Below are 18,942 nucleotides of genomic sequence, written 5' to 3' on the forward strand. Positions count from 1 at the left end.
CCCTGTGCAGTTGCAGAAGTTAAACTGGATGATCCCTGCGTGTCCCTTACAACTCAGCATACGACTCTGTGGGGCTGCTAAAGCGCTCCAGCCACACCCGCCCTCAGGCGGGACCGGAGCCCTCCCTCCTCCCGCCGAACCCGCGCCCACCTCACCGCCCCCCCGTTGGGGGGGAGGGGGCGCGGCGCCACGGCCCGGCGGCCATTTTGCTAAAGGGCCGGTGCTGCTCCTTCCTCCCTTACTCAAGATGGCGGTGGCGGCGCATGCTCGGAGCGGGGAGCGGCGCTGCCCGCCGGCCCTGAGGGGGAGCGGCGGCCATGGGCGAGACGGAGAGGCTCCACTATGTGTACAGCTGCGACCTGGACATCAACGTGCAGCTCAAGATGTGAGTGAGCGACGCCGCGGCTCTGCGGGGGGAGCGGCCGCTGCCGCCGCCGGGGGGAGGCCGGGCCGCCCGCTCCTGGGCGCCCGGCGGTGCCCGGGTGGGTGCGGGCGGTGCTTTCCCAGCACCTCCCGCACCTCACGGCACCCGCGGCCGCTGTCCGGGGACGGGACGGGACGGGGCGGGCGAGGGGCTGGGCTGGAGTTGGGCTGCGAACGCGGATCTCCGTCTGCTCAGGTCCTCTGAGGCAAAGATTGGTTGTCAGTGCAGCCTGGTAACTTTTCACCTGCCGGTGTCACAGAATCACGGGAAGGTTTGGGTTGGAAGGCACCTTCAAGCTCATCCAGACCTACCCCCCCGCTGCCAGGGGCAGAGACACCTTCCATAAGCCCAGGTTGCCCCAGATCCTGTCCAGCCTGGCCTTGAACGCTCCCAGGGATGGAGCAGCTTCTCTGGGCAACCTGTGCCAGGGCCTCACCACCCTCACAGGGAAGAATTTTTTTCCTAATATCTCAACTAAACCTGCTCTCTCTCTCAGTTTGAAGCCATTCCCCCTTATCCTGTCACTCCAGGCCCTGTCTTTTCTCCAAGTTGCCCTCATTTGCTGTAAGGCCACCGCAGTGTCACAGCTCGATCCTCAGTGTTGGGGGAAGGAGACAAACTAGTGACACCGTTCCTGTTTCTTCCTGTTCTTCCGTGAAAGCAAGGTGCTCTTAGCCGGTTTTTTTTATTGGAAAGACCAAGTGCTGCAGCACCTAAGTACGTTCCCAATTGCACATATGGAAGCACTTCTGTTTAAGCTGAAATTATCGTTCACTGGTGTATTTACCTTTTTCTTTAAGTCACTTTTCTGCATCGCAGCAATGGGATATTTATAGTTGTGCAGGAAGGATGTAGCTGGCTCTAAAATGTAGTGTACCTGATGGTCATACCTTAAAGTACATTACACTTTTCTGGCAAACTAACTTTGAGAAAGTTATTCAGGGTTATTTAACTGAACAGGTGATGGTAGTGGAAGATGTCCCTGGTCATGGCAGGGCATTGGAACAAGATAATCTCTAAGTTCCTTTCCAACCTAACCTATCTGTGATACTGGAATCAGATTCATGTGTCCTCTTTGCTGTTTCATTCCACCAAACAAAATTAAATTAGCGCTTTTTTTTTTATTTTTTTTTTTTTTGCATTAGACTGTATGTCATCTTGGAATGTGCAGTGCTGGGGACTTGCAAGTAACTTGTTCATCTGCTCTGAAGTGTTTTTGTGGTACAGATAGATTTCTGTTTGCTGGAAGGTTGATCTTATTTCCTGTCACCACCACGACAATTCCTTTTTTGTGTTAACATGTGCATCCACTGTCAGATATTCAATGTGTTTGATTGTTTCCATCGTGGTCTAGCCAAAGCCTAAGAAATTCTGCCGTGACAGTAACAGTGTGCAAAGTGTTGCAAGGCTTTAACCAAGTTTTTCTTGAAAAGTCTGCTTAACTGAACTTTGTTTTGTTGATGATTTGAGAGATGACTGACATACAAAGCCAGTCATACGTTTCATAAATCTTAAAAATTAAGATTTACTTACCATAGCAGGTTTGGAGGGTTTTTTTTCCCCAAATAGTGTTTGGAATGCATGTAATCTGATGTTTGGTTTGGTTTGTTGATAATAGCAGCATATGGCATCTCGTTGTTGCCCTACTTGAGGTTCCTAATTTGAAAATATACAGATTGTACTAGAAGTTATCTCCATTGAAAGGCAAACAAGTAATTCTTGCCTCCCCTGCTTTTCCCTCCCGCCTCTAAATCAGGATTCTGTTCCTCTCTGCTATCTGGATTTCACTACCAGGAAATAATGCAAAGTAAGAATAGCCTTAGTACTGGGTTATCTAAATATGAGCTGTGGAAATACAATAGCATTTCTATTATAGATAAAACAAATTCTGGTTTATCTATGTTTTCTCTTTCTCTTTTTTTCTCCTCTGTCCCTCCCGTAGAGGAAGTCTGGAAGGGAAAAGAGAACAAAAGAGTTACAAAGCTCTCTTAGAAGATCCGATGCTGAAGTTCTCAGGACTGTATCAAGATACCTGCTCTGACTTGTATGTAACTTGTCAGGTGTTTGCAGAGGGGAAACCTCTTGCTCTTCCTGTTAGAACTTCCTACAAGGCTTTTAGCACTAGATGGAAGTAAGTGACTTGCCTTTTATTTCATATTCCTCTTAGTTGCTGGGGCATCAAGTTATATGGATAGATATATATGTGGTTTTTATTTCCGTCGGAAAGATTTGGTTTCTACTGTCTTTTTCAAATGAGTTATGTTTTTTCAAGTGTCTGTATTGGCTAGTGTTACTCTGACAGCACACCACCAATCTTTTGGTATAATAGGTAAGTGGTAAAATTGTTACTTCTCTTGTTACTTTGTTGTTTTTAAAATTGTTACCTGGGCATGTTTTACTATGTAAGTAACCACTGAGGCTTGGACTAGCACATTTTCATACTGTTTGTCGACAGCCTTGTCACATAGTCATCAAGCCAGACTGTTTTTCTTTTGGTCTTTAACCTTTTAGTCTTGCTCAAGACAGGTATTTGGATGGTTAAAGCCCGTAGGAAAATAATCCTTCTGCCCTTAGAAGTTGATATTCTGAAGAGAATCTGGGTTGTATAAACTAATACAGAGTAACTTGAATTCTAAAGCTTTATGACTAATAAAAAGTGTTTCTCTGCAGCTGGAATGAGTGGCTGAAGCTGCCTGTGAAGTATCCAGACTTGCCTCGCAATGCACAGGTGGCTCTGACCATCTGGGACGTGTATGGACCTGGTAAAGCCGTTCCTGTGGGAGGAACAACGGTCTCACTCTTTGGGAAATATGGGTAAAAGTGCTTCTTCTTCTGTGGTGCGCATTTGAAGCTCACTTGTGAATAGTGAGGTAGCAGTGGTTATGAGAGATAAGTTTTTAAATCTTCTCTAAACCATGTTAACAATTACATGTTTGAAAAATCAGATACATAGACTATTTACTCTCTTTCTTCCTGACTCTGATTCATTCATGTGACAGTGTGGTATAAAAGATGCCTTCTGTGTAACACCAAAATTTAGGCTTTTTTAAGGTCTGCAGGGTTGGATTTTAAGGTAGCAAATGCTGAAATCATATCTATACTTTTGTAATGCATGGATGCCAGTACTGAATACTTAAAATAATTGATTTAATTGGCTTGCAATTGGGCTGTTAATGTAATATTATTTATAGGGAATATCGCTCAGTAAATCAGGGGTTTTCAGAGTTAATATTCTATGATCCAACAGAGGATACATGGAAAGGATCTTGACTGAGTACAAAGGAGACTGGAAAAAATAGGATGTTGTTCAAGGAAAATTATGAGGCGTTGGTACTTTTTGTGGTTTGGAGTGAATGTTAAGTTTTGGATAGTTCAACATTGTAGTGTTCCTGTAAAATGTGACATGAACACTTTATGTGCATCAGGGATGCTGCTATATCCTTCTTTTCCTTACTCATCCTCTCAGCTGGGATGTGTTCCATTCCATACAACTGACTTTAAGTAAGTTTCTGACTATTGGGAGTCTGTATAATCGAGTGTTTAGCAAACAGGTGTGAGGGAGGAAGTGTAAATACTAATGAGACTGGAAAAAAAGACTAGAAATATTTTCCTAGTATTTCCATATAATGCTGGAAAATGGGGAAAAGTAGCCTGTTTTGTCTTACCAGTGGATAAAAAATAATATGGTTAAACTTAAGTGCAGAAAAAGTTTGGATTAGCTTTAGGAAAGCTGTTCTAATGATACCTGAATGCAGGAAGTGGCTGTAGAGGGAGAAGTTGTCATTGAGGATACTGCTTTGACAAAAAAAGATTCACGTTGTCTTAGGACAGAAAATTGAACTGCTGGTAGTGTGTTAAAGCATTAGAACACAGCACAGCACATGGAAAAAAGGTAAAAGTAAAGTAAATTTATAAATCTTTTTTCCAGCATGTTGGACCTGGAGGAAATGGAGAGACAGCAGTAAAAAAATTTTGAATTTTGTAGTTTGTAAATGGAAACCTTGGTAGTTGTATTCCACAAAGTGATGCGTAAATTTAAGGTCAGACAGTCCTCACTGTTAAGAGTTGACTTTTTAAGGTGTTCCTTTCACTTGTATTTACCTGAAGTTGTTAAAGTGATCAGCTCTGGCAAAGGTAATGCACTTGATTTCTTGGAGCATCTTTTATAGGTGCTTCTTTATATAGGTGCGCAAATATGCAAGGGAAGCAGGGTTTTGCAGAGAGAAAACGTGGTCGATTACCCTGCAAAGTTCTATTCACTGCACACTTTCAATTATCAATTCAATTTCAAGCATAGATGGAGAAAATGGTGTGTGAAGGGTTGTGGCATTTTTTTCTTGGTGTGTTTTTTTTTGTTTGGCAGCTCAGAAGGCTGCTTTATGTCAGTTGACCTTCAAATGAAACTTAGGTAGCTTTTTAGCAGATTTTTTTGGGGGGGTTGGCAGACCTAAAGTTACTATTATAATTTGCGCATGAAGAGGAATGCTTTCTGCTTTGTTACAAATAGTAAAGCTATGAAGATCGAGCTTTGTCCTCAGGCTGTGTTTGTACCTGACTTCAGGAATTACCCATTTTTCTTCCACTTGCCAAGTAAATTATCTCAGACTTAATATTTCTTCTAAACTCCGTGTGCCAGTAAAATGAAGGCTGTAGGGGGCACGAGGTGCAAGTCACTTCTACAGTAGAGTTCAATTTTGAAATTTTGTAGTTTTGGCAAATGAAGCTGCTTCATTTTCCTGCAGCTGCTGCTGTATTTTGATTCCTGACAGCTGCATTACTTTGAATTTACTGAAGTGATTCCGCATTTTTCCCTGCAGGATGTTTCGACAAGGAATGCATGACTTGAAAGTCTGGCCCAACGTGGAAGCTGATGGCTCAGAGCCCACCAAAACTCCCGGGAGAACCAGCAGCACAGTCTCTGAAGATCAAATGAGCCGCTTGGCAAAGGTAATGGAATAGCAAGTAGCCTTTAAAATGTATGTGACAAGCTTGCACTTCACTGGAGTGAAAGGAAGACAGGCTCCCCATTCTGTTTTTTCACAGGAACGCTCCCTTCCTTTGGTTGTTTGGGTATTTCACAGGATTTATACAAAGGAGCGAACTAGATCATGCTCCTTTGCCTCCAAAGTGTTTTTTTTAAAGGGGACTTATAAGTACCTTCTAATACACAAAGCATTGTGTTGTAGCAGCTTAACATCCAAATTCCATCAGATTTAGTAAGAGCACCTCCTACCAGTAACTTTTGAGGACAGTCTAGTTTCTTTCAGAAGCCATCCTTCAGCTTTAAGGCTGTCTGGTGTAGTGTTTACATGTGTGTGACATATCTCTGCATTAGAAAGGACTTGAATAGAATCTCAAAAGTTTCATTCATTTCAGCTCATAAATATATATTCATCTTAGTATTTTATTCTCCATACTTTTGATGACAGTGTATATTCTTGCCATCAAAACTACTGCTGGAATTGATCAGAAAGTGTTAGTTATTCAAATGTTTTACTAGCTGATCTCTGATTACTCAGGTAAGATTACCCCAAAACTTTGCAAACCGCTCAGTCGACTTACTCTCTGAGCTTTCTTAGTCTTGGTCTCCTAATTTTCATCCTCACCTTTGTACAACTTCCAGTGAAAGAAAATAGGTCCAGTGCCAAACAGATCCACTTTTTCATCTAGATATTTATCACAGCAATAAATTAACTTTCATTTAGGGTCTGTCTTTTATAAGTTCACATAGAATTTATAATGGAAAACTCATTAAAGACACTTGATCATAGTAGAATAAATCCCCTCTGGCCTACAGAATCTCCATAGACAGACACTAAACATCAAGGCTTGTTTACAGTTCATCAAATGGTTACATGATGTATGCAGTGGGTTTCTGAGAAAGGGTTTTACAGTGCAGACCTTCCCTTTCATGGTAGTTCTGTTAAGCAAACATTAGCACTTTCTTATTTATACTCCTTAGCTCAAGAAGCACAAATAATGTAGACTGTTTCAGTCTTAAAAATAGCTGGTTATGCTGTAGCCTGTTCTTCTGGCATTTCCTAATAGCCTCTGAGCAATAGGAGGGAATTCTTCTTTCACATCCTATTTGAGAGTTGTTGTTAATGGCTAACAAAAAGCTGATAACATCACTGCCCCCATTCTTTTCTTCTGAAAGCTGTTTTGGGAGATACTAATTTATGAAAGAGGAGAGTGTTTGCATTGGTACTTTGTTGTGGTCCTTTATAAAAACATTTTATATTTAGACTGATGCTAACGAAATGAGTAGGGTTTCTCAGTGGTGTGTCTGTGAGAGTTTTCATTTGCACAGCTGTTTACGCAGCAGAGGAGGTTCTTGTGTTGTGTCGTTCCTAAATAGCCATTGTTTGAGCACAATCGGCTTCTGTTTCTCTGTGACTTACTTGTCAGTTGCTGAATGCCTCCTCGTGCTACTGTGTAAAGGTATATTTGAACATAGGTAAGAGGATAACAAGTAACTCTTGAGAAGAGCTTGCTGAAGGACCTTTTCTCCATCTAAAAGATAACTTTTTTCTGGACATACTTCTGGGTCTGTGTCTGTATATGGTATTTATTATTACAGAGAATTTTTCATAAAAGTGACAGTGACTAGCTGGTGAAGGAGTTGCATCCTTTTACCTTGAATAATTGGTACTATGTCAAGTATTCCCTTCTGTGTTGAGGTACCATACCATTGTGCTCTTACAAAACACATGAATGTTGCTGGTAAAATTGCTACTGATGGAAAAACCATGGCTTGGCATCCTGGAGGCATTGTGAATGCAGATTTTTTTGTGTACTAAGGAATGTTAATGAGAAGAGTGTGGGGTACCTTACCATGCTCAAATATTAATGCTATTAGAATATCTCTCTCATGAGTGGTGCTTTAATTTATTCTGCTTCAACTAAAACTACTCTCAAGTTCTTTTTGATCCATTCATTTCCCTCGGACCTTCTGCTGGCTGAATGAAATTAGGTAATAATAATGTTGAGGCACTATCTAAAGGGATGCCTCCTATTTAGTAGCAGATGATGAATAGTTCTCTTCCTGAAGGGAATGCACTATCTTCTGTCTTATTTTAAGCTTTAAATATTAGTCCAAGAGAACAGTTCTTCATGTGTACATATAAGTCTGCAGATCTTCTGGGTCTTGTATGCAGATCTAATTATGTATTGTGACTTTTTTCCGCTGTAAGGGAGGCTTAGAGGTTTAAGATACTAATAATTTTCTTCTAAAACATACAAAATTACTTTTTTCCTTTATTCTCTAGTGCAGTGAACAAGAAAATGAACTAAGAATTTGTGACCAAGTTATGTAAATAACATTTTTTTCCCCAGGACTTTGATAAATGCTATCCTCAATCTGTGTGTCAGTGCTATATGCAAGTATGTGGTATTCTGAAAACTTTCATATGTTGGTTTAAGGTGGGGCTTAGAGGGGCTACCTTGAGTAACTCAATAAAAAAATACTTTTCTTAGATAAAAAAACAGTGGGGAGTAACTTAGAAGTGGGTAAAGTGATGGACATGGAAGACTAAGGAATTTCTTCATTGCTAAGGAATTTCTTCATTGTTGAGAGTGAGAAGATCTTTTCTGTGCACTATGTAGGATATTTTTGAATGCATTAAGTGATGGTGTCCAGCCTGCCTGAAACAGCATTTTGGGTTATAACTGGTGTGCTTGCTTCTGGTTCTCTGCTTTTGAAGTGTATTATGAAGTTGCATATGAGGCAAAGGCCAAGTTCTGTATTATCCTTTTAGTACAGTCCTGCCACATTCTGTCTCTGCAGTGTTACTGAGATGAAGTTTGGTGAACTGGCTGCAGACTATAGCATAAGATGGCAAAAAAATTATTACTGTATTGTGCTCCTGTTTACGTTACATTCAGCTAAGCTAAAAGAACCCAGACACTGAATTTTTGTTTTTGTTTACATCCCACATCCTGAATTGTTATTAAGAATTAGACTTTGCCATGTCCCCTGTGTCGTCCTTCCTTTTCTTTTTGTACTGTTAAGTTTCTGAAGTTTGTGGGATATAAAGATGAGCTGTTCCAGAGTTTACTGGAGACAAACTAAATGAGAAAGGCCCTACTGTATACTGAATGGAATTAATTCTTAGAAGTTTCAGTGGTCTTCCAAAGTTTACATCAAAATGTAACTCCTTGTATCGATCTGTGCTATGGTCTAGAGCCTAAAGAAATGTCAGGTGAATCAGCTGCTGCAAGCAGAGAGTCTCATAGTTGTTACTGGATTGTGTTTCTGTGTTTCATGGAACGAGTTCAGAACAAAGGACATCAAATGGTCATGGCTAGTTTACTATTTAGTGCCTTTTGAAATGGCCAGTCCCTAGCAAATCAGGAAATGGGTTAAAAAAATTAAAAAGGTAGGATTTTCCTCCCAACTGAATAGCTTTTTAGTTGCTTTTTAATTTGTGGCTGCTTTTGATTAGTTCTTTACTTTGGTAGAGCCAAGAACTATACTTGAGGATTAATATTCAGTGAAAAATTTTAAACCTTGTCTCTAGTAGACTTAATAGGAACTAAGAATCAGAAAAGCTAAATCAGATAACATGTTTGTGAAATGAATGAGTGTTGGCATTCAGAGCTAATGCCGTGCTTGCTTTCATAAGTCATCTGCCTTAAAATTTAATTCCGATCTTGAGAGGATGCAGCAATGTTATCATTGTCTTTTTTCATGCAGCTCACTAAGTCTCATCGGCAAGGTCACATGGTGAAAGTGGACTGGCTGGACAGACTGACCTTTAGAGAAATAGAAATGATCAATGAGGTAGGTTACTGAACATCAGATTTGTAATTTTGGGGGGTTTTGACTTGCTAATGTGGAACCTTCACTTGCTTAGGATACCAACTCTCAAGTACTTGTCCTATTTTTCAACTGCCGCTGTATATGATAAATAAATCTTTAGCTTCCAAAGATGATTTTATTTCAGCAATAATGAGAATAACAGGATAGTTTGGGTTGGGAAGGACATTTAAAGACCATGTAGTCCATCCCCCCTGCAATCAGCAGGGGCATTTTCAACCAGATCAGGTTGCTCTGGGCCTGTCCAGACTAGCCTTGAATGTTTCTGAGGATGAGGTTTCTACCATCTGGGCAACCTGTGCCAGCGTCTCACCACTCTCACAGTAAAGAACTTCACCTCATATCCAGTCTAACCCTGTCCTTTGCCAGTGTGAAGCCATTTCCCCTTGTCCAAAGTCCCTCTCCAGTTCTATTGGAGCCCCTTTAGGCACTGGAAAGGTCTCTGAGGTCATCCTGAATCCTTCTCTTCTCCAGGCTGAACAGCCCCAACTCTCAGCCTGTCTCCATAGCAGAGGTGCTCCGGCTCTCACAGCATCTTAGTGGCCTCCTCTGGACTCACTCCAGCAGGTCCACATCTCTTTTGTGCTGAGGTCCCAGAGCTGGACACAGCACTCCACGTGGGGTCTCACCAGAGCAGAGGGGCAGAATTCCCCCCTCACCTTCTGCCCAGGGCGTTTTGGGTGCAGCCCAGCACAAAGTTGGTTTCTGAGCAGTCAACTCACAGTGCCGGGTCATGTCCAGGTTTTCAGCCACCAGAACGGACAAGTGTCTTACGTGTTTTCAACTTCAAGTGAACTTGATCACAGAAGACAGACTTTATTAATAATTGGGAACAGCTTGGAGCAAACCGTTCGGCATGGCTAACTTAGCTCTAGGATTTAGGTTGTGATGGGAAGCTTTTTAGACATACAGTCTGGTCCTTGCCTCTAGACCTGTCCAACTGTATTTTAATTTTGGGTACTGAGGAAAGACATTTGTAAGATTTGAATGGTTATTAAAAAAAGTAATAATCTGGTAGTTAAATATCTGAACGAGGTTTTAGCCCTCACTGAGCAAAATCACCTTCCAACTGTTTAACTCATTATATTCCTCTTGCACCACAGAACTCTGTTTTCTGCTTTGTGCTGTGAGATTTTTGTTGTCTTATTTATAATTCGACCTTTTGGAATCAGATTTTTTTGTTTAACTAAAATTTGTGTTTTTATAAACTCTTATGAATATTTTAGGTTTTTATTTTTAGAAAAATAAATTAAATTAAATTATCCCCCTCCTTTTTCTTTTCTTGTTTTACCCTCTTCACTTACTGCAAAAGTACAGAAAAATAAAAGTTACTAGTTTGTAGAGCAGTGCTTTAAATAGAGAACCACTTTGCCTGTGCTGTAAAGTCAATCCATTATTAATACATTAAATGAACTGAAATTGCTCACTGTTGAAAGGGATGTGTGCTTTTTTTTATTAAATGTACATTCCTGGTGGTGGTTATGTATAATAACTTCTTTCTTGTTTTCCACCTAGATTCTAAAATTCTAAGCACTTTTTCTAGGTAAAGCGTCTAAAAAATGCATACATGAGCAAATCTTCCTCTGAAAGTGAATGAGCTGCAAATCTAATCTTGTAGTCCAGGCTCACTTGGCCTGATGTTGCCTAAAAAAGTGATTTTTTTTTTTTCATATCTTCTGTTTTTTGTCTTTGACGTGCATAATTGTATGTAATGATTTAGGGGGAAAAAAAAAGCAAACACCAGCAACCCAGCGGTCACCTGGTAATCCTTTGTTACATTTTTTCACACCTTTAGCCCACAGTTGGAAGGCTCTGATGAAAAAAAAAGGTTTTTATCTGTTACATGTGGATGTTTATCATGAAGTGGGAATGTGAGGTAGTAAGAATGTCAGGAAGGAGGTGATATGGTCTCCAGTAGTGCTGTGAAATGATTAACTGAATAATTGCTACAACAACTGATAACCTAATTAATCAGTTACAGTACAAGGGAAGTAGGGTAATTGCTGTACTGAGAATGCTCAAGATTGATGCCCTGCAATAAATGATACACATCTGTGGTGATTCTTTTCTCAGAGGGAAAAGCGAAGTTCCAATTTTATGTACCTGATGATTGAATTCCGCTGCGTCAAGTGTGATGATAAAGAATATGGAATAGTTTACTACGAGAAGGTATGTGCCTTGCAGGCTTTATGGTCGTCCTTAAAAAGCAACATATGCACCTAAAATGGATGGAGTTTTTCTGCTGAGGTGAAATATTCTGCTGCAGGATAGCAGCAGACAGCTGTCATTGGCAGTTGTTTATGTACATACAAATCAAAGTGTATAAATGCAACAGGTTTGCAGAAGTCAGTCATTTGTGTAACAGAGTTCGAGATTACAGAATTTAACAAGTGTGAGTGATTAAAAAGATTTTGATTTATAGTTCCTTCAGTCATCCAGCAGTACTTTCAGAGTAGCTGTATGTAGAATTATGACTTTCATCAGGAGGAAGCGTAGCTGCATTGAGTGGTAACTTTATAAAAGATGAGTTATTAAAACTTTGCGTGGGATCTCTGTTGGTGAATATTTTCTGTAAAATGAACAAATACAGAAGCTTAGTGTTCCGTGCTGAAAATACTGTGGAAGTGATTGAGTAAAACACTTCTGAATTGTAATGTCTTGCATGTTTTCTTGCTGTTTACAAAACAGATCTCCAAAGCAGTGCCTTCAGTATTTTTTTTGAGTTAGAATTTAATGGGGTGAAGGATTAACAGTGAGATTAACAGTCAGCAGTGTGGCACTGGAAGGCATTATCAGTACTTTTATGGACCTGTGTATTGGGGAAAGACCCACTCAGAGAGAAAAAAACAGTATATCTGCAATCTCATTTCAAAGAAAAATGCCTCTTAAATTTTTCAGCATGTTTCGATTTGTAAGAAGTCAGAAAGTTACTGAGAAATGCAGCTTCATGGGAAGGAGAAAGAGGGTAGAAAAAGAGGCTAGAGTCGTTCTGAGATCAGAAGTACTAAGTTTAAGGAGCATCTATTCTGAGAATTTTAGAGAGTGTAATTCAGTACACAAAAAAGTTAATACAGTGGGAAATGGATTACAAGTATTTCTCTGCGTGTGACAACATTACCAGTTGATGTGGACAGAAAAGCTGTGATCTAACTTAAAATCCTTGAAGAAGGTAGTGAAAAATACAGTAATAAATGGCCAAAAGCAGGATTCCAAAAATATAACAAAAATCTGAGAAGGTACAGGTTAGAATCTGCTTCAACTGTATGATTTGTTGCAACTTAAAGCTTGTTTTTCATTTGAGCTTTGGGTGTGTTTTTTGGGGGTATTGTTGTTTGGGGTTGGGCTTTTTTTGATGTTTTTTTTTTCGGGAAGGGGCAGTAGATTTGATTTTCTTTTTGTTGCTTTGTTTTTCTTTTAGTTTAGTTTCTTGGTGAATTTTGGAAATTGTAGTGAAACTGTGCCTTGGGCAGATGGCTAGGTTAGCTCTTTAGCGTTTCATTTTTTGGACTGTAGTTGATCATGAGACCCCTGTCCACATTTCAAAATCTTTTTGCCTTTAGAACAGCTTGTTTCATAGTGCTTCTGTACACTTATGGTAGAACCAGCAATTGTGGGAGACAAAACTCCATTCTGTTACAAATCACAATGAAACCTACAATGTGTCAGATTCCCCCCCGAAACAACATAAAACTCCTTACTTCTGTGGAATTCAAAGAAATATTTGTCTGGAAAGCATAACAGAACATGATAAAAACATATGTTTTACCAACAGATTTTTATAAAAGAATGTGCTGTACCTTCCTCAAGGTGCAATCAGATGAGCATGGCTACCATGTGGCTTTGTGTCCTCTTGGCTTTTTTCTTTTCATAATTGAACATGACATTCCTAAAAATGACTTCTCTCCCTTACCCCCAGCAACCTGCCATTATAGATGAATTGTTCCTGATTTTCACACTCTTTTCCTGATTTACGCTCACTTTTTTTTACCCATCATTGTAGTCTTACAGATGTGCAAGGTGCAGGAAAGAAGATTCAGAGTTTGAGCATGCACCTTTCTTTTAACGGATGTTTCTGACCCATAATAAGAGTGCATGGAATAGCATAACTATGAATTGTCATCTCTTGTGGAAATAAAGTAATTGAATGTGTAACAGTACATATTAGAGCTATAACTAACTGCAGTTTGAGGGATTTGTTGTTATTCAGTAGCTTTTCAACAAGTTCTTGACCCTTTTCTGACAGCAGTAGGAAATGGTACATAAATTAGTGCCTGTTTCCTCGGTTTTGTCATGCTTCCAATTACAGCCTGCAGTATATGTATGGGGCATCACCAATCCAGTGCACTGAGCATAATGAAAGTGGGTTCTGTTGTCACCTGCCTGTGACCGATAGTCGAAGTGGAGATTACTTGTCACACTTCTGTTGATGTATTTGTTTTCAAGTGTTTAGGAAGAAGTAGCCTGTTAAACAGCGGCTGATAGAATTTGAGATTCTTTGACTCGACATTCAATTACAATGAAGTGAAGTGGCAGTGTCTCTTTCCGTGTTCTCTGTTGACTTCGTTTTAATACAGCACCCAATTCGTGAGGGATAGAGTCTGCGAGTAATGAGAGAATCTCTTCGGGTTCTCCATTTAGGCAGAAATTCAGTGTGACTTACCAAGAACAAATAACATCAGAATTTATCATTTATGTGTTTTTGGGCAGGTTTCAAAGTGAAACTTGGGTTTGAATAAATGATTGCACTGCTTCACCCACTTTACTGAGAAGTTTGATTATCAGAGACTTTTACGTGGATTTAAAGAAAGAAAAAGTAATGTCTGCACCACTGCTTGTCGATTTACTTGGGAGAAGTTGGATCTCATTGGTGTTACTTGAAATGATATTTTGGTTAAATAATAAGATAATTAGAACCTTCTTATTTACTGATGTTGCAATACTGATTTTCAAGTAAGCAGAGAAGAATGTTCCTGGTTTGGACAATTCTGCAAATTTTATCAACTGTCCTAAATAGACTCTAATATTTATACAAAGTCACACACACTGACCTTAATGTAGTGAAATAACTCTATAGCTCTGTAACACAGCAGTTTAAAGCAAGTTAGTGCTTTTCAGTGTTGACGTTGCTTTTCTGGTGGCAGAATAGCAGGTCATCCCAGGTTCTGGGTGCCGTGGGGAGTGATGCAGCCAAGAGCAGCAGATTCATGGAGTGAGGAGGTTGCTGCAGGCCCAGTGTCTGCACCATGTTCTTGTTTTTGGGACTGGCTTTCATCACGTCCCACGGGGCTCGATGACTGTTGGCAGCTGGAGAATGTCAGGGATTTCTAAAACTTCCATGACGTTAGCTAAAGCTCACTGCATGGGCATAACAGGAAAGGCACTTCAAAAGCACACACCTGACCAAATTCAAGTGATAATTTAGGCACTGGTATGGTTTGTAACTTTGTGTGGTCAGGGTTATGGTGCTGCACGTGATGCTCTCCAGGTAGAGCTGTATATTAATCCAGTCCAAAGGGTAGTTCAGCAGTTGACATCCTTCACCAGAAAATTCATGTAATTGTGCTTTCTCGAGGTTTTCATGAAACAGTCTCTTGGAAAATGTTGACTCCTGACACTTGTCCCACAAATGCTTGGCAAAACTTGGTTTCATAGCCTTTGGCTGAGGCTTTGTTCTGTAACACAGTGAAACACTGGGAACAATTTTCCTGGTGCTTGACCTATGTGCCTAGAACCTTTCAGCTTTGCTGCCAAGTGTAGTCTAACTGCATTCAAAGAGTTTAAGGAGCAGTCATTATAATTATTCTTTTGAAAAGTTCAAAAAAGAGATGCCAGCAATGAGTGTAGAAATCATTCTTCTAACACTAGTCTTGGAAAAAAAATCCCCAATCTTTGTTTTAGAGGGTGTTACAAACATTTGGGCATGAGGCACTGGAAGGCTTTGCACCTTCTTTTAGGTTTGTAACTAAGCAGATTTTAGGTAATAGTGCTTTTGTCATTCTCATGCTGATGAGTTCTGAGTTGTTAGTAGACGTCATAGACTTCTGATGGTGGGGTAGGTGTTCCACTTTTACAGGCCTGCAAGCTTTCCTTTTACAGTTTAAGTATCTGGGGTTTTTTTCACTGAGGGAAAGATGTAGTAGTATATGGTGCTTATCCCTAGAGAATCCATGTGGGACATGGATCTTAAAAGTGCCTCAGTAGGATTTTGAATGCTTGTGTTAGTTGCTACTGAATCCACTCCTGTGTCAAGTTTCTTATACAGGATTTTTATGTGAAGGTTCTAAATGGAGTGGAAACCTGTCACTGGTGCATTGGAATCCTTTGTTGTTACATTAAGGTGAAGTCAGACTGCAGCCTTATTATGGTTTTGAATTGGAAGATAAAGAATTAGTGGATAGAAATCACTCTGTTGTCTCTTGTCATCAGATGCGTTTATGAAGATAAGAATTTCCCACCCCAACACTTCCACTGTTTTTTATATAGTTTGACTTTGTAAAACTGCATCAACATGATCTGAGCATTCTGTCTGATGAGGTGGCAGAGGTTTAGTACAACTTAGTGAATGCTGATCTGTCACTGTAGCTCCAGCTCAGTTCAGTCTATTGTTACAGTGAGGCAGCAGTGCTTTGTTATTATGGAAGTACTTGGAAATACTGTGAATTCTATTCAATTAGGTCAAAGCAAAGTTCATTATTTAGGCATTACGGTTTTAGAGCAGAGAAACTGTAAGCAAATGTCATCTTGGTCCTCTTCAACATTTGCATGCATGTTTTTTTCTTTAAGACTAGTTGGAAAAGCAACCCTGCTCATGTTTTGGGACCATTACCAGCCACATCCAGATTGTACGTTTATTTCCCTTAACTAGGAAGGATGTATGTGTTCTTACTGCTTTTATTTTGACCGTGAAATTGTTACTTCAAAAAGGCATAGGACACTAAGAAATGCAATACAAGTGTCTTTCTGAACATGCATTTTAATAATAAGAGATATTTTACCGTAGTCAGTGACACAACATTTATGTAGTTGGAGAAAAAAATGTTTCTACTGGAAGGTTAATGGCAATTTTAACTCATGTTTTTCATTGGTGATGAATGATTCTTTTCTTCCCCTTGAAACAAGCCTCTCCTTTGAAAGTTATCTCTGAAAATTATAGAAGCAAAAGCTATCCCAAGAGGCATATGTGATTTGAAAAAGAAAAAAAAAAAAAGGAGTGTGGGGGCAGAAGTTACCTCAAAGTTACATTACTGAGGGAAATTTTGATATGACAAAAGAACCTTATTCTGGGCTGAAATTTACATCAAAGAAAATGAAAAAAAAATTAAGTATAAATAGAACATAGCACACATTATGCTAGTGTTGTCTTGTTTTGTGTTTTACTATTTTATACTGTCTTTTAAATTAAATGTTCTTTCGTGTCTCATGGTGATTAATGCCTAGCTACACTTCTAAGTTTAAAAAGCCCAAAACCACACTGCTATGATAAACTGAGGAAGAACAACAGAGTTACTGGCTTTGTTATGTGGTGAAAGGCTTTTAATTTCTTTTTCTTCTGCCTGGTTCAAACAAGAATCTTTTACCTTTTCCCTTCCTTTATTTATGAACCTAGGTTAGACCCATCTAAGGAAGGCCTCTGGAACCCTTATAGATAGGTGCATATATATCTTCTTAAATTTGTCTGTGTTGAACATTTAGGAAGTTTTTTCCTGCAACATGTCAGTTATTTCTAGGAGATGATTTTGTTTTGGTGGAAATACAGAGCCTGGTTTGTTTTAGTTTTGTGCTTGCAGAGAACATGTGGAATGATAATGGCAAATTTTTCCACTCATCTGTGAGGCCAGCGCAGTAGTGAGTTGCCAAGCTGTATATCCTTGGGTGAACTTCCATCTCTCTTGCCACAGTATTTGTCATCTGGGCAAAATAAAAATAATTCCTCTTTTATTTTATTTTTTCCCTTTATAACTGTCAAATGTCAATAGGGTGCAGTTGCATCATTCTTTCACTGTAGTACAATTCACTGTGCACTAATGTGATAGTTGGTTAATATGGTTAATATGTCTTTAACTTTTTATCATTTAGGACGGTGATGAGTCAACTCCAATTCTAACAAGTCCTGAAATTGTTAAGATTCCAGATCCCCAGATGTCTATGGTAAGCATGCTTCATGTAATGCCATCTATATTTTTGTTCAACTTTTCATAGAGATGAAAGCTTGCTGTCTTAAATACTTTAAAATTCCAGTGGAAAAGTGTATTTGACCAGTTGATCAGTGGGTTTGAATTTTGTAATTCCTTTTTCTGCTGCCGCTGGTTTAAAATAAAATAATTGATTTAGTGCTTATGTTCATCTGCTCCTTTCCGTTCTTAACGTGCTTGCTTCTGAGGTGTACATAGGGAAGCAGAGAAGGGGGACTGTTGGCAAAAGAGGTCAGAGGGTGGGAAAGTAAGGTAAGAGGGAGCTGAAGAAAAGAAAAGTAGAATTTTAGAGGCTGGTGCAGTAGCTCTTGGTCAATTCATCTGTTAAAATATTTTCTCCCTACGCTCTCTTGTATGTTGTCTTTCATGTAGACAGTGCCTAAATACAGTTCTAGAAAAGATTTCCATTATTGTGGATGCCAATTCAGTGGGACTGGTATTGGCAGCTTTGGGAACCTTAATGTAAGTGGGCTTGTACTGGCAACACTGTTTGAGCACCTTGTAATCTAACACTGCAAGAGCAAGTCTGACAATGCTGGAAACTGCCTTGGCTGCTGAAATCTTGTTGGCACTGTGGCTCCTACTGTCTCTCCTACTGTTTCTAACATGGTATTAACAGTGGGACAAGTTTTTGAGATGTTCTTCTTGCATACAAAGCTTTATGCTGCAAACATCATCCTAAAAAGATGTTTTTGAAGTGTCTGGCACGTTTGAGTGCTGTCAATCATGTATGTGTTGACTGAAACGCTTACCTTTTGCAGCAATTCACCGGAAGGCGAGGTAGAGTTTGTTAACTGTGTGAAGTCATAAACCAAAACAAGCCCTCAAAATTCCTGACAACCCTTTACCCGGAGTGTTTTGTAAAACAAACAAATAAACAAAAGGACAGAAGATGCAGGAATTTTTTATGTGAATTTTAACTGCCATGCATTTTTCAAGAGGCTGGTGATCTTCGCTAGATGGTTTCATTTCGGTATTAATTTTCTGTGACTTATAAGTACTTATGAATACTGACTTATCCTCTGCGTTTAGGAGAATTTAGTAGAAAGCAAACATCACAAGCTTGCTCGAAGTTTAAGAAGTGGACCTTCTGATCATGACCTGAAGCCTAATGCAACTACACGAGATCAGCTTAATGTAAGTCAGTCATATGATGGCTAAATTCAATTTTATTAGGTAGTTTAGTGATAATATATTTGACAATATATTATGAGTCATAATATATTTAATCGGTGGCAAGTTAATTTGAGTTTATAGAAAACCATTAATGATGAAGTGCTGTGAAGTGTTTGTTACAAGGGCTTAGTTAGAAGGGTCCAGCTCAGAGAGGAGCAGAAGGTACTTGCTCAGTTTTTTGTGAAACAGTTTCGGGTGGGTAAGAATGTGTCTTTTGTGCATACCACGTAGGTGTGAATGGTAATCTTAAAGTAACCATGTATGTTCTCCTGCACTGCCAGTTCAATCACACACATAGCCAAGGAGCGTCACTGTGATAGCATGAGAACTTT

The 18,942-nt window shown here is 39.6% G+C and overlaps 1 protein-coding gene across 1 annotated transcript in view; it reads left to right on the forward strand.

Moving 5' to 3' along the window:
* The first annotated feature begins 251 nt into the window (after window positions 1-251).
* The window catches only part of PIK3C3 (phosphatidylinositol 3-kinase catalytic subunit type 3), a 66,158-nt gene continuing 47,467 nt past the window's right edge, over window positions 252-18,942 (forward strand). Inside the window, exons 1-8 of the mRNA XM_027885420.1 lie at window positions 252-385; window positions 2,367-2,555; window positions 3,095-3,238; window positions 5,242-5,371; window positions 9,120-9,206; window positions 11,316-11,411; window positions 17,319-17,390; window positions 18,467-18,571. Of these exons, the coding sequence (XP_027741221.1) occupies window positions 318-385; window positions 2,367-2,555; window positions 3,095-3,238; window positions 5,242-5,371; window positions 9,120-9,206; window positions 11,316-11,411; window positions 17,319-17,390; window positions 18,467-18,571 (891 nt within the window). The 5' untranslated portion in view covers window positions 252-317. The remainder of the gene's footprint in view (window positions 386-2,366; window positions 2,556-3,094; window positions 3,239-5,241; window positions 5,372-9,119; window positions 9,207-11,315; window positions 11,412-17,318; window positions 17,391-18,466; window positions 18,572-18,942) is intronic.

Source organism: Empidonax traillii, unplaced genomic scaffold (genome assembly GCF_003031625.1).
Source record: "Empidonax traillii isolate 1590-97213 ecotype Southwest subspecies unplaced genomic scaffold, ASM303162v1 scaffold10:size5872457, whole genome shotgun sequence".
Taxonomy (NCBI): domain Eukaryota; kingdom Metazoa; phylum Chordata; class Aves; order Passeriformes; family Tyrannidae; genus Empidonax; species Empidonax traillii.